Source organism: Scleropages formosus, chromosome 3, assembly GCF_900964775.1.
Source record: "Scleropages formosus chromosome 3, fSclFor1.1, whole genome shotgun sequence".
Taxonomy (NCBI): domain Eukaryota; kingdom Metazoa; phylum Chordata; class Actinopteri; order Osteoglossiformes; family Osteoglossidae; genus Scleropages; species Scleropages formosus.
The window spans coordinates 31,748,711-31,763,720 of record NC_041808.1 but is presented as its reverse complement, the minus strand read 5'-3'; the positions used below and the strand labels follow the sequence as shown (position 1 = coordinate 31,763,720).

The 15,010-nt window shown below is 48.8% G+C and overlaps 1 protein-coding gene across 1 annotated transcript in view; it reads left to right on the top strand.

Moving 5' to 3' along the window:
* adcy9 (adenylate cyclase 9) overlaps positions 1-14,679 on the top strand; it is a 32,791-nt gene extending 18,112 nt beyond the window's left edge. The window contains exons 2-10 of the mRNA XM_018743020.2: positions 6,882-7,066; positions 8,131-8,241; positions 8,332-8,567; positions 9,247-9,349; positions 10,263-10,471; positions 11,707-11,866; positions 12,155-12,303; positions 12,621-12,644; positions 13,098-14,679. Of these exons, the coding sequence (XP_018598536.1) occupies positions 6,882-7,066; positions 8,131-8,241; positions 8,332-8,567; positions 9,247-9,349; positions 10,263-10,471; positions 11,707-11,866; positions 12,155-12,303; positions 12,621-12,644; positions 13,098-14,370 (2,450 nt within the window). The 3' untranslated portion in view covers positions 14,371-14,679. The remainder of the gene's footprint in view (positions 1-6,881; positions 7,067-8,130; positions 8,242-8,331; positions 8,568-9,246; positions 9,350-10,262; positions 10,472-11,706; positions 11,867-12,154; positions 12,304-12,620; positions 12,645-13,097) is intronic.
* Positions 14,680-15,010: the final 331 nt, after the last annotated feature.

Below are 15,010 nucleotides of genomic sequence, written 5' to 3'. Positions count from 1 at the left end.
TGTTGGAGGACCCTGTCCGGGATGATTTTAACTCCCACCTCCGTGAGAACTTCTCTCGTGTCCTGGAGAAGATAGGGGACATGGAGTCTGAATGGACCCTGTTCAAAGCCTCCATTGTGGAAGCAGCCAGGCGCAGCTGTGGCCAAAAGCTTGTGGGTGCCAGTCACAGCGGCAACCCAAGAACCCACTGGTGGACACCGGTAGTGAGGGAATCCGTCAAGTTGAAGGAGGCCTTTAGGGTCTGGTTGGCTCTGGGGACTCCTAACTCAGCAGATAGATACCGGCAGGCAAAAAAAGGTCGCTGCAGTTGCAGAAGCAAAAGGTGGAAGGAGCACTTTGAGGAACTCCTAAACCCAAGAGATATGCCTCCCTTACAGGAGTCAGAGCCAGAGGCTTCTGGGGTATCAGAGTCCATTTCCCTGGTGGAAGTCACTGAAGTAGTTGGAAAGCTCCACAGTGGCAAAGCACTGGGGGTGGATGAGATTTGCCCAGAATTGCTTAAGGCTCTGGATGTTGTGGAGCTGTCATGACTGACACGCCTTTGCAACGCTGCATGGACCTCAGGGACAGTGCTTTGGATTGGCAAACTGGGTTAGTAGTCCCTATCTTTAAGAAAGGGGACCGGAGAGTGTGTGTCAGCTACTGGGGTATCGCACTTCTCAGCCTCCTTGGGAAAGTCTATACCAGGGTACTGGAAAGGAATTGAACCTCGGATTGAAGAGGAACAATGCGGGTTCTGTCCTGGCCGTGGAACAGTGGACCAGCTTTTCACCCTTTCACAGATAATTGAGGGGGCATGGGAGTTTGCTAATCCAGTCTACGTTTGTTTTGTGGACTTGGAGAAGGCCTTTGACCATGTTCCCCGAGAAATTCTGTGAGAGGTGCTTAGGGAGTATGGGGAGCTGGGGCCACTACTGCAGGCCATTCAGTCTCTGTACACACGGAGCAAGAGCTGTGTCTGCATACTCGGCATCAAGTCAAGCCCTTTCAGTGTGGGTGTTGGACTCCGCCAAGGTTGTGCCTTGTTCCCACTCCTGTTTGTGGTATTCATGGATAGGATATCAAGGCGCAGTCGAGGCCAGGAGGGCATTCTATGTGGGAGTCGGAAGGTGACGTCTCTGCTTTTTGCGGATGATGATGTCCTTTTGGCACTGTCACATGGTTGCCTCCAACACGCACTGGAATGCTTTGCAGCTGAGTGTGAAGTGGTTTGTATGAGGATCAGCACCTCCAAATCTGAGTCCATGGTTCTCTCACGGGAAAGCATGGCATGCCTCCTCCAGGTAAGGGGAGAGAATTATCCCCAGGTGGAGGAGTTTAAGTATCTTGAGGTCTTGTTCACGAGTGAGGGGAGAAGGGAGCCTAAGATCGACCACAGACTTGGGAGCAGCAGCAGCAGTAATGCGGTCGCTGTACCGGACTGTCATGGTGAAGGAAGAGGTGAGCCGTAAGGCAAAGCTCTTTATTTACCAGTCGGTCTACGTCCCAACCCTCACCTATGGTCATGAACTCTAGGTAAGACTAAGATCGCAGATAGAAGCGTGAGTTTTCTCCAGGGTAGTGGGACTCGCTCTCTGTGACAGGGTGAGGAGTTTGGCCATTGGGGAGGAACTCGGAGTAGAGCCGTTAAGTCTCTGCATTGAGAGGAGCCAGCTGAGGTGGTTTGGGCATCTGATAAGGATGCCCCCTGGGCACCTCCCTTTGGAGGTATACTAGGCACGGCCAACTGGGACGAGACCCTGAAGTCAACCCAGGACCCGCTGGAGATTATACCTGTTATTAGTGATGGTCTGAGATTTTACATCTTATCCTTATAAGTCTTTGTTAAGTAGTCTTGGAAAAAAAGATTTCATGCAAACACCGGGTGGCATGGTGACACAGCAAGTAGCACTGTTGTCTCCCAGCGCCTGGGTGGTGCGAAAGGACGTGGGTTTGATCCCCGCTCAGTCTGTGTGGAGTTTGCATGTTCTCCCTGTGTCTGCGTGGGTTTTCTCTGTGTGCTCCGGTTTCCTCCCACAGTCCAAAGACATGCTGTTTGGGTTCACCCATAGTATGTGAGTGACAGAGAGAGTGTGTTCCACTGATGTATGGATGAGTGACCCATTGTAAGTGGTGTATCCAGCAGTGTAAGTCACCCTGGTGAACAAGGTATGTGGGCTGATAAAACTACATAGAGTTCATTGGAAGTCGCTTTGGAGAAAAGCATTTGCTAAATAAGTAAATGTAATGTAAATCTCCCAGTTGGCCTGGGAGAGGCTGGGGATCCCCTGGGTTGTGCTGGAGGAAGTTGACAGGGATATCTGGGCTTCTCTGTTCTCCCTATTGCCACCACGACCCTGGAAGGACAAGCGGTCAAGAAAATGGATGGATGGATGAGCAGTCAATGATTTTGCACATACTTTTAATTCTCTTTCATGCAGCTCAGGATTACTGAAGATAAAATGCTTGTTCACGGACACTTCTGTAGAGCCTTTTCTTGGACTTGGTGCCGTAATCTTTGGGTTACAAGTTTGTGGTGTGCATAAGGAGGGTTTTGGTTCAGAGCCTCTTCTGCCCAGGGCACCAAAGGCAGGCCAGTAACCTTCGTGGCATGGAGGACTTCTCTCAGGCTTTTCATCTGGAGCCGAAGAACGCTGAAGACAAGGATGGGAGTGTGGGGATTTGATCATGTTTTCATGCCCCACCATCTGCTGTGTGAAGGCTGCTAATAGGGTGTCCTCCCCACAGTCATCCTCAGTCACTGATCACAACTCGCCCTGCTGGCAAGTGGCTCCTTTAAACAACAATGAGCAGGAATGCTATGAAACCTTACACTGTGTAACTGCTGGGTACCTCGGAGGTGGCGCTCTTTTCACCCAATTATCTGCGGTTTCATAAATCTGAGACAATATAGAGAATAAACCATCTGAACATGGTCTATGTGACCGATTGAGAGAAAATGTGAAAAGGCCTGTAGTGGTCTAGATTGTGCTGTATTGGTTTTCCACTTGCATATGTCAGCACCAAACCCATGATTGTCAATTCAATACCCCCAACCTCCCAAGGACTGGTGTTTCCATGCTTTGTGGCAGTCTCTTGTATCAAAGGCATGGAAATGACAGGGTTTGTCTAAAGTGAGGCATGTTTAGGATTGTTGTGGTCACCTTATGAATGTCCTGTCATTAAATAGAGAGGTTGTTCCTCGTTGTTGAATCTTTTCCCCAACAGCTGTTCTTTGTAGTTCCAGGAAGGACAACAGACCACAGCACAACACTTAACCTCAAAGCGATGAAAACGATTGTCCTGGGAGTTGATTGGTTCAGTGAAATGAAATGGGAATTTGGGGTGGCTTTGTCAAGAGACTGTTGTGCACGATCTGTTTGCAGTCATGGGCACCATGCTGATGATGTCACAAGCTGACGATCTGCTTGCGCCCCGCTACGTTTGGGTTCAAACACACAAGTTACAAGTCGTTGGCACTAGGTTTGTTGGAGGTCAGGTTCTAGTGCTTTGCGCCACTAATTTTTTTGCAGAAGGCGGGGGCAGGTGGAGTATTGTCACAGAGCCTTACAGGAGCATCTCCTCTACGTGCTCTGCATCTGTGGATGTCATAGCTGCAACCCCAGAGAAAATGGTAGCATTGTTTGTGAATCTCATTCACTTGCTTTACCGTGAGAAACTGGGCCTCGGCCAGCTGTGATCCGATCGTCATGAATCACACCGCTGTCCAGGCAGGGAAATGTCTGTTTTCATATAGGTTCTTGTAGCCTTTTTTTCCCTGTAGCTCTGCTGGTATTATTATTCTAATGCTTAATTGGTGCTTTTATCTGAAGGGATTGGCCTCAGGTCTCATTTCTCTTTTCAACCATTAATCGTGCTTCATTTTCTGGTAGGTTCTTGGGCCTAAGACTCTTACTGTTTTCAGTTTCTTGCTTGTTTTGCCCAAAGATGGACAGCTGAGCCTGGTTCACCCAGTTTCTGCCCTCTTGTCTGGGGGGAAAAAAAAGCTTGCCGTAAGAAAAAGGTTACGGCAGGAAAGGGCTTAGCGCCAGAAAGATATTGTTTTGCGCTCTGACGCAAAAGCAGTATCAGTCCTGGAGATACTGTTACATCCCTACTGTAATATTTCATCTTCTTCAGATGTGTTCCTGATGTAATTCCTGCTCTTTCTAACTCCTTATAGGCCAGCGGAGTAACAGCTTGGAACTGTCCATTTGTTCTGGAATGATTCTTGGAGGGGTGACGTGTTGTAATGATGAAAATTTGTGGCTTTTGTGGTCGTCAGTTGAGGTTCACATGCGGCTTGCTCCTGCCTGGCTGCTGTAGCCCCCTGGCTGTGTTCTTTTGTGTGGGAGAGGCTAGGGCTCTTGGGTAATTGTTCAGCCTCCTTTGAGCTGCTCTCCTTCAAAAGAGCACAAATCCATTATCTCAGATCTTTTCTTAGGCGGGGTCAATAAGTCCCCCAAAAACTTCCCTGCATAAGCCTCTGGCAAAGGAAAAGGATGATGACGGAGGCGCGCACGGAGGAAGTGGATGAGTCTGTGTCTGTGACTGCAAGCTGGAAGGGGGGGGGGGTGTTTCGCGCAGCTCATTCTCGGCAGCTGTGACACCGTCTCCCTGCCGACTCTGTGTGATGCGGGGGCACGCATTCTTTACCAAAATACACTCTCCCCACGAAAGGAAGCGCTTAGATGCCTGTTAGTGGCTGGGATTCAGGGTCACGTTCTGAGTGACAGGTGAACGAGGCTGTCACAAATGGGCACTTGTGCAATTTCTTGGGCTCTTACACAGGTACGTGTTCTGTACCTCTATACACGTTGTCCGGACTTGGAAACGAATGCAGAGGCATGAGCTCGAGCTTTCTGACATACACACACGCAACTTAATCAGCCCCCTTTGTGGACACATGGACAAAGGACAGATTGGGTCACATTGCTATGAGCAGTGAGTCACAGGCAGAGCGACCTTGTCGTCATTTCAGCTGAGAAGCGTCCCCTGTGTGTCCCTCTCCACATTTCTCGTCCTCTTCAGCGGGAATGACGTTTCCTTTATCTCTGAATGATCTGCTGCGCAGCGCTGCCTACTGAGAGCGTGGAAATTACACATTTCTTGGGAGCCTCGTTCCCTGAGCTAGTCAACAAGGTCGAAATGAAAAAGCAAAAAAAAAAAAATCTCTACGGCTGCTGTGCCTCCCCATGGATGTAGTAATTTTTGGACCCGCAAAGGATGGTTTAGCTCTTATTGTAGGAGATAAATAGAAACAAAGGCAATGTAGGTATAGGCTTATAGCCATTTCTTCAGGGGTTTGTAGCTCGGGCCTCGTGCTACGCCGAGGGAAGAGATTTAGACGGCTCCAAATGCATCCATTACAGCACGATTAGATTGCAGCGTTTACGTCTTGCAGGATTACAGATGTCTCAGCCTCGTAACTCATCCTGATATGTGTCCCTGGCGGTGCGGCAACTCCACGCGGTGATCAAAGAGCGAAGCATCAGGACTGGGTCATTTAGATGAAATATGTTTGTTTATTTATTTTTAAAAAAAATCTCTTTGGGCCACGAAAAAAAAGCGTTCACGTATCAGTGAAACATCTGATTTCCTGCCAGGTTGCTGCCAAACGGGTCTATTTCAGTAGCCATATGAGAGTTCTGTGGCACACTGTGGGGTTCATATCCTTGTTAGCAGAGCTGTAGAAGCTCCCTTCTGCTCAAGGACATGGGTGCCGAGTAGAGACTATGGCTACTTTATGCACTCAATTAGGCTTCCTTACTAGAGCTTGTATGACGAGGAGAAAGTGATATTTTGCTTGACGTTATTCAGTTATGGGGGGGGGGGCGGTGGCACAGCGGGTTTGGCCAGGACCAACTCTGATGGGTCTGGGGTTCGAGTCCCGCTTGGGGTGCCTTTTGATGCACTGGCGTCCCGTCCTGGGTGTGTCCCCTCTCCCTCCAGCCTTGTGCCCTGTGTTGCCGGGTTAGGCTCTGGCTCGCCGCGACCCCGCTCAGGACAAGTGGTTTCAGACTGTGTGTGTGTGTGCGATTATGCAGTTATGTAGCTGACACTGCTGTTCAAAAAAAAATACTTGTACACCTGCGTACTTCAACTAACTTCAAGAGTTCAGCTGTGGATGTCAAACCAGCAAACATTTGGTCTCATGTCCAGATCCTTAGTCGATGTGACACCTGCTTTGACTGCTGTCAAAATGTTTGGTATGACACCACAGGGCTGAGTCACTCAAGATACCTCTCGGCACGGAGCAACAGCTGAACTTCTTTACCGAACAGATCAGTGCAATTGGCAGAATGTGATCAACCGTAATTTAGGTTTTGGACACGCACATTTTTTCTGGCCAATCACCCAGAGCGAGTGTAGTCACCCCCCGCCCCCCTCCCTTTTTGAACCTAGTTTACAGCTTGCCAGGTAAAACTGGTGCTATTTGTTCCACCCCATAATAAAATTAGTGTTGCATCTCAGGGGGTCTATGAGACATGCTTGGTTAGTTCTGTTAGCAGGACAGGGGACAGATTCAAGGGTAAGTGTTGGGGGAGAGTGCTTTTATTTGTGCTATTTGCAAATCAGGTGTACAATGAGCGGTCGTTGCAGGGATTGTCCCAGGCATACAGGGTGGGTTGTCCTACGAACGAGGACACGCGCACTCAACTTTCCGGATGCCACCTACCCTCCTACTGCGAAGACAAGGATTAAACAGCAGGATGGAAACACCCACATTGCGTACAGGAGCGTACTGGGCATCTCTCCTCCTTTCATACCTCTGTGGCCATGTGTGTCCCAGTCTACTGTATATCCCACAGGCCCCAGAATGTGCTGTTATTCTCTATCTCCAGATACCTGTCTGGCTGAGCAGGCATGTAATATGACGCAATGCGTGTATTTCTCTCAAGGCTTGAAGACCTACCTGATCTCAGGGCGGAAGACAGACCCCTCACAGTGCAGTTGCTCCCAGCTGGGCCTGGCTGGGCTCGACCTGGGCGACGTCCGGAGCCCCTCGCCCCTTGCCCACACCCCTGATGCCCCGCCTGCCACCTCTACTGAAGCCACGCTGCAGGACACCCTCTCCAAATCCGAGGTGGGTATTTGGGGGTTGGTATGGAGCTAGGGGATGGGAAGGCTTTTAATTTGTGTATCGAGGATGTTTTTGTCACTTCGCAACGGGCCATGTTGCGTGAACTCCCTCCCCTTCTGTGCCTCTTGTGGCTAGTCCTCCCAGGGGCCCTTGTCGGAATCAATTAGATCGAAGGCATTCAACACCGCAGTGATGGCGACTGGGTGGGGAAAATGCGCCCTGCCACTAACTGAATCGTGTCAAGGACGACTGACAGCTGTGACCTGGGCGACCTGCCGCTGGGAGGGAAGCGCGTTGATTGGCTTGGATCAGGCAGCCACTGATAACTTGTGATAGCTTTGCCTGGTAAATGATTCACAAGGCCTTAATTATCCATCTATAGACCAAAAGGCGCTTGTGCCTGTGGTGTGTGAACGCTTTATTTCCCGGCTGCTTCGTAATCGCTCCCTACAACCTTTAAAAGTGAGACCAATTACCTACCCTTAGCAACATGGTGGGGCGTCAGCCCCGTCGACAACCCCCCCGCCCCTCCCCAAACGCTCCTCCACTTCCCGGCACTCGGAGGCGGTCGCAGGGGGGCCTCATTAGTGAACGGCGGACGCAAATTAAAGGGGGCAGGGGAAGCTCGAGCAGCCAGCTAGACTCGGCCTAATTAATGAAGCGATACACAGAGAAACAAAAAGCCGTGTGCTTGTTCTCTTGCGGCGCTAATGACTCCGCTGGGTGCTCCGGGCTCACGCTTTGAAGCAGTCGGTGCCGAGGGATAAACGCAGATCGGCGTTCGAGCTCTCTCGGAAGCAGCCAAAAACACCGCCGTATTGGGAGGGCTGGCATGCTGCTGTCGCCGGGCTGCTGTGTTGTTCATGCAGCAAAAAGAAGGATTTGGCTGAGAAGGTGAAAGCCATGATGTTTCACTCTCTGTGATGTGGTTCAACTTCTGGGTGTTTAGCGGCACAGTAAGATCTCCGACATGCTGTGCAAGTCCTTGGTCATAAGGAACACATTCTGAGTTTAGGTAGAAGCTAATACTTGACCCCCCCCCTCTCTGTGTGTATTTGTCTCTACAGCCTCCCTGTGTCTCTTGCACAGTGATGCTGTTGCCCGGTGAGGACAAGTCCCAGGAGACCGGGGCAGTACTGAATGGGTGCCGGGAGGAGGACAAGAGCAACAGCAGCAAGGCAAGTGGCCGTTCCTGCCGCCCCAAGCACCTCATTGTTTTGACTGTCTTCCCCTTCCGCTCCTCTGTTCACTCCTTACCTCTCTGACAGGTGCCCCCAGGACGGAGTCTCAAAGCCCTGAATGGGCTGCTGAGCCCCCACCTGGGACCAGCCTTGGCCAACAGCCAGACCTCGCTGTGCGAGATGCTGCAGGAGAAGGAAAAGAAATGGGGTGGGGGAGGGGAAGTCGTCGGCACCATGGACCACTCTGCCCTCATCCCCCTGCGTTCCAAGAACTTCCGCGAGAGGAGCGATGCACACTTTGTGGATGTCATCAAGGAGGACAGGTGGGTCGCTCTGAGGGCCCCGTCTATCGGGACGGGAAAGTACCTTAGTCATATGGGGTAGGAGTGCAGACTTACAGCCACTGCCGTATGCTCCGAGGACCCAGGTTTGAATCCCATCTCCTGTTTCAATACCATGGAGCAAATTAGTTCCCAGAAAAATAAATTTCTCCAGTAGAAAATGACATAGTTGTGTAAATGGGTAGATCTCTGTCATTCGCTTAAGGTTGTAAGCTGGTTCAGAGAAAAACAATAGCTCAATAAAAAGAATAATTGTAAATGTAGACATACAATGGTTTTCATAAAACAATCTGTCCTATAATGGGCATAATCAACAAGGATATCTGGCTCCAGCAGTGGCCAGTGCCACATTGTGAAGCTGTAGGCTGTTGGGGAGCTTCACTGCTCGTTGGTGGAGGATTTACATCGTTCTGCACTCCGCAAAGCAGCTTCATACAGGATACAGGTGGCTTTCTCTGGCCTTTTAAAAAACCCTTCAGCATGACACGTATGTGTGACTTCAGTGATCTAGTCAAGTGCTGTTTTTCCTCTTGCTCTTAACATTTTACCCCAATGTCTTCTCTCCCCCACCCTTTCTGTCCTTTATGGATCCACATTTTAATGCTACCCACCCCTTTCGGCACCACCTCCCTGTACCCTCTCACCATTATCCGTCTTGCAGTCTGATGAAGGACTACTTCTTCAAGCCCCCCATCAACAGGCTGAGTCTGAGTTTCCTGGAGAAGTCCCTGGAGTCAGCCTACAGGACCAGCTACCAGGAAGAGGTGTCTGTGGTTGTGCCCCAGTAGCTCCATCGGTCCTTACTGCTGCACTCCATCTTCAGCACCCCCTCCCCAGCACCGTCATGCACACAGATGGGCGAGCTTGGATGGGCGCTCTCAGCCCCCCTCCTTTACCTGTCCTGCTGCAGCCTTCCAAAATCTTGCTCTTAAGCACTGTTCTTTTTTTCTCTGCCATTTAACTGTCCCATTTGATGCAAGTCCAGGAAAAAACACACAGTGGCTGCGCTAACACAGACAGACAGACACACACACTGGAAAACAGTGCTGTGCTGCACTGCGTTTTGTCTGGAACACACTGCGGCAGCGATGACTCTTTAAAATGCCCATTACCTCATACTGCCCCCTGCTGGCAGTCTACTACTGCTGCTCCCATACGTGCTGTTTTACGTGTTGGATTGGTTCTGTGTGCCAGTAGTGATTTTTTTCTCATCGATGCTCCCAATTTCATTCACCTAATCATTTGTTTTCCTGCACTCTGAACTTTTCTTATTCACGCTTTCTTCATGAATTGTTCCTTACATCCCCCCCGCTTTCCTCAGTCCACAGCAATTACTCCTTTCCAGTCGTTTTTGCTGATTAAATTATCCACAATCACTTGAGTCCCTGGATTCAGTTACAAAAATATTCTCTGCGTTGTTTCTAGATAGACTACTGAGGACACATGCTTGCTGAATTCTAACAGAAGACATCTTGGATGCATCAAAAATTAAAAATTATTTCCAGGGAATAGTTTAAATATCTTAGTAGTTTACAGGTTTGTGTACAATATTTACTGAAGAACTGCAGATGATTGATTTTTCTCTTTCGCGGTTTAGCTATTGACTTGATATTAACTGTTTGATACCGAATCCCATTGTTTAACCTCTAGATGCTGCTCTTCTCCTTCGCCTTATAGGTGGAGACCCAGGCGGCTGTGCGCACCTTTGCCAGCCCCACCTTCAGCTCCTTCTTGGATGTGCTGTTGTCTTGCGCTGTATTCCTGGCCCTCACGTTAGCGTGTTTCCTGCGCCCACTGCTGACAGATGAGCCGCTGCCTTTGCCGGCCCTCTGCCTGGCGGCTGTCGCCAGCCTTTTTGAGGCTCTCTCATTGGTGCTCTCCATCCGGTAAGTCTGAGGGTGGGGATGGGGACAGGGACGGGGGCATAGAGGAGGGATGATAACCTAGGGTAGTGTGCAAGAAAGGAGGAATCAGATATGTGACCTGGAATACTATAACAGATAGGTCATACATTTTAGGACTGTTTTATGCAAGATGCAATACTGTGATATTACACTGTTTCTGAAGTTATATTCTCTGCAGCAGTTTGGGTCTAGAGCCCTGTTTAACTCCCAGCTAGTTTAATGTGGAAGAGAAGAGAAACTGAAATATTCGAAAAATGCAGCAATGTGGGGTATATGTATATGTAGCTAGTAGTGAAGAGATTAGAGCTACTGCCTTTGCACCCAAAGGTCGTAGGTTCGATTCCCACCTCTAGCTGTAGTACCCTTGAGCAAAGTACTTTCTACAGTAAAATTACCCAACTGTATAAATGGGTAAGTAAATGTAAGCACCTTAACATTGTAAGTCACTTTGGGGGAAAAGGATCAGCTCAGTTAATAAATGTAAATGTACAGGCTTACCTCTCATAACAAGCACTGAGTCCTTCTTTTTCCCTATCACTTTTCCCATTTTACTCTCACCATTTATCTTATTTTTTATTTTGAAGTTTTCTTATGTTGTTCTTTGGTAATTCAGCAGGTACCACACAGCTCCTGGGTTATGGATTTGGACCTGTATTTGAAAGTTGCTCACTCTGTTTGAAGTTTGTTTTTCACATGTTTGTGTAGGTTTTCTCCCAGAGTCCAGATATTTTTTGGTGAATTAATGACTCTGAATTGCTCTTTGTGTGTGTGTGTGTGTGTGTGTGTGTGTGTGTGTGTGTGTGTGTGTGTGTGTGTGTGTGTGTGAGCAATTGCCCTGCAGTTGACTGGTGTCCTGTCTACCCTGTACCCTCCCTCATGCTCTATACTTCCAGGATAGCTTGCAGACACTGTGATGCTGCACTGGCTCTCAGATAGTTATTGGTCATGAATTGATTGTATTGTTAATATTTATTTTCCATATCTTTGCTTTTGAACTCTAACCCATACAGAGATAAATGAAAAATCAGAACACTTAAAGTCACTGGTAATGATACTGCCTTCCAAGAAAATTCTATGCTAATTCTTTTCAGACTGATAAATAAGACTTTATTTTGCCTTTTCAACTTCTTTGAGCACTTTCTTTTTGCTTCAGGGCACATTATTATTGTAGGTGTGACTTATGACTCTCTTCAACCTTCACTTGCACCTTCCAACAGCATGGCCTTCTGCCTGGACACAGTCCTGGGCTGCACTCACACCCTGCTGCGGGCCATCTCTGGATGGGTCCCCCGCCACCTGATTGGGGCAGTCCTGGTGTCCTTGCCAGCTCTGTCCATCTTTTCCCATGTTACCTGTAACCTCCATCTCTCCATACAGGTGAGTGCAGGAAATTTAAGGTGAGGGGTTGGTGTGAATTATTTTATGTGGAGTGACCATCTAAATTGAGGTGGTTGTTGTCTTTATTTGTAGCATCATTTTTTGTCATTGGTGATTTGTAACTTTAAGTGTCCCTACTGGAGTAGTTCAGGTTAAGTACCTTGCTTTAAAGCACACCAGTAGAGACCTTACTCTGACCTTGAACCTTCAGCTAGAATTTCATGTTCATAACCAACATGATGCACGTGTCTGTTCGCTGATGTCCTTTCTCCCTCGGCTTTCTCCCAGTTCACAATGTTCATGTGCTGTGCTGTCATCATTGCCATCATCCAGTACTGCAACTTCTGCCAGCTGAGCTTCTGGATGCGCTCCATCCTTGCCACCACGGTGGGGGTGGTACTGCTTGTTCTGCTGTACAATCCCTTCTGCAAGATGGGGTGAGTCACTATGCTCTTCCCCTCCCATTTGAAGCCAAGAGCTCCTGGAGAAGATAAACCGGAAGCAAACATCTAACTCTAAAATCACAGCTTTGACTTGAAGAATTAAATGGCCATTTTACTTAAACTGTTTATTTAATTGTCAGATTTATGCTAGGAAGCATAATATTATGAGCTCAGTTTCTGTTAATCTACAAAGAAGATTAGAATGTTGTGAATATGGTCTATTATACATCCAGCCATTATCTGGCCATTGGTGGATATTTTGTACATTTAATCTGCGTTTGATACACTTCTGATTCTTTTGTGTTTTCCAGCATTTCTGACAGTTCCATTGACTGGTGAGTACAGGCTTCCTATTCCCACAACTGACAGATTTGTACGGATTAATACAGTGGAATGAGATTGAAGGGCAGATGACGAATAACATGCCTCTCTTCATATGTCCATGCAACATATTTGGTGATATGTAGCCTCCATTGTTAAATTCTGAGTGGGTAAGCTCTCTGTTGGAAACCCCCCGTACCATCCTACAACTTTTTGTTCTGCTTTATACCCTCTATAAACCCTCATAGTCTGCTGTTTCTCTTCTTTCGCCATTCCTAGCCTTGTCTAATTCTTTTCACGTGGAGTCAAATGTCAGAGAACCTTTCACTACAACCACCAAATATTAACGTTTCGATTTTTTTAATCTATTTAGCCGATGGATTTCTCCAAAGTGACTGGAATGTTGTGCAACACTTACAAAATTAGTAGAGATATGAACTAAAGATGTGCCCCCTACCTCCACAAAGGTCCAGTGACCAGAGGAACGTCAGTAGATCGGTGGAGCACCCTTCAGAACCAGTGCCACGGCCGCAAGATCTGCTGGGTCCTGAAGCCATATTGGCCTTCTTCCTGCTCTTGCTTTTGGTATGGTTTCTGAACCGTGAGTTTGAGGTCAGTTACCGACTTCACTACCATGGAAACGTAGAGGCAGACCAGCACCGCATTAAGATCCAGAACATGCGTGACCAAGCAGACTGGCTGCTCCGCAACATCATTCCCATCCATGTGGCCGAGCAGCTAAAAGTGACACAGAGCTACTCCAAGAACCATGATAACGTGGCTGTCATCTTTGCCAGCATTGTCAACTTTAGTGAATTCTATGAGGAGAGCTATGAAGGCGGCAAAGAGTGCTACCGTGTGCTTAATGAGCTGATCGGCGACTTTGATGAGCTCTTGCGGAAGCCAGCCTTCTCCAGCATCGAAAAGATCAAGACCATTGGTGCCACCTACATGGCAGCGTCGGGGCTGAGCACCCAGCAGGGCAGCGACCAGGCACACCCGCATGGGCATCTGAGAGCGCTCTTTGAATTCGCCCTGGAGATGATGCGTGTTGTGGATGACTTCAATAAGAACATGCTGGGCTTCAAGTTCAAGCTTCGCATCGGCTTCAACCATGGGCCGCTGACAGCTGGCGTCATCGGCACCACCAAGCTTCTGTATGACATCTGGGGTGACACAGTGAACATCGCCAGCCGCATGGACACTACAGGTGTAGAATGCCGTGTGCAAGTGAGTGAGGAGAGCTACTGTGCACTGAATGAGATGGACTACGAGTTTGACTATCGTGGCACGGTTAACGTCAAAGGCAAGGGGCAGATGAAGACCTTCCTGTTCCCCAAAAGCACGGACAGTGGGCCTGTGCCGCAGTACCAGCTGTCAGTTTCCCCAGAGATCCGGGCGCAGGTGGATGGCAGCATCGGGCGCTCACCCACCGATGAAATTGGCAACATGGTGCCCTCAGCCACTGGGCCTGGACACGAGTGTCAAACGTTCAAGGCTGCTAAGAAGACTGAGGATGGTGGTGATGCTCTTGGTGTGCCCAAAGCCCAAGAAACAGCCTCAACTATAGGTGTGGGTTCCCTCCCAGCCCCTGGTGCAGGTATGACACAGGTATCCCCAGGGAGGCATGCCCAGCAAGGCCCTTCTGCCACTGCCCCGGTGCCAGATTCCGCCCTCACCTCACTCCTTCAAGTAGGCAAGGAGGAGGACGACGAGGCTGACGAACTGACCAAACTGTAAACCTTAGGAGCAACTATGATGCTCCTCTTCTGCAAGCCCTTTAATTGCAGTATTGCGTCCTCAGCCGGTCGAGCCAAAGGGCTATGGGCGTGCAACGTGGGAATAGTCCCGAGACCACCGAATGCACCCCATCCACGTAGCGTGTAGCGTGGAGCCCACAGAGACCGACTGCACTTTCGCCTCCGCTCCTGCTTGGCTTACATACACCATTACTTTGGCTTCGTTCTTGCTACCGGGTGCGTGTGTGTGCAGCCATACAGATCACTAAAAGGCACAAAGGGAGTGGTGCGGTGGAGAAGCGAAGCAAGAGGGAGGGAGGGTGGGTGGCCACTTCCTCTGTCTTCCTGAGAAGCAACAACGTGTTTCGGCTCTATTTTTCATTTTATTCTGGGTTTTTTGCCTTTGCTTTTCATACGTTCTTTTACTTTGATGAAGTGCCTTCAGGATCACTTAGAGGACAAGAAATCCGAGAGACCGATAAAAGGACAAAATCAATGAGAAGTAGTGTGTCTCTGACAGTGCAGATTACGACGAGGTTGTGGTTCTTATTTGTTCTCTAAAATATATGCAGTAAGAAGTGTTTTATTTGGCACTGAATCAATAGGAAGACCTAATGTAGCCAGAAGGTTTCCATATACAC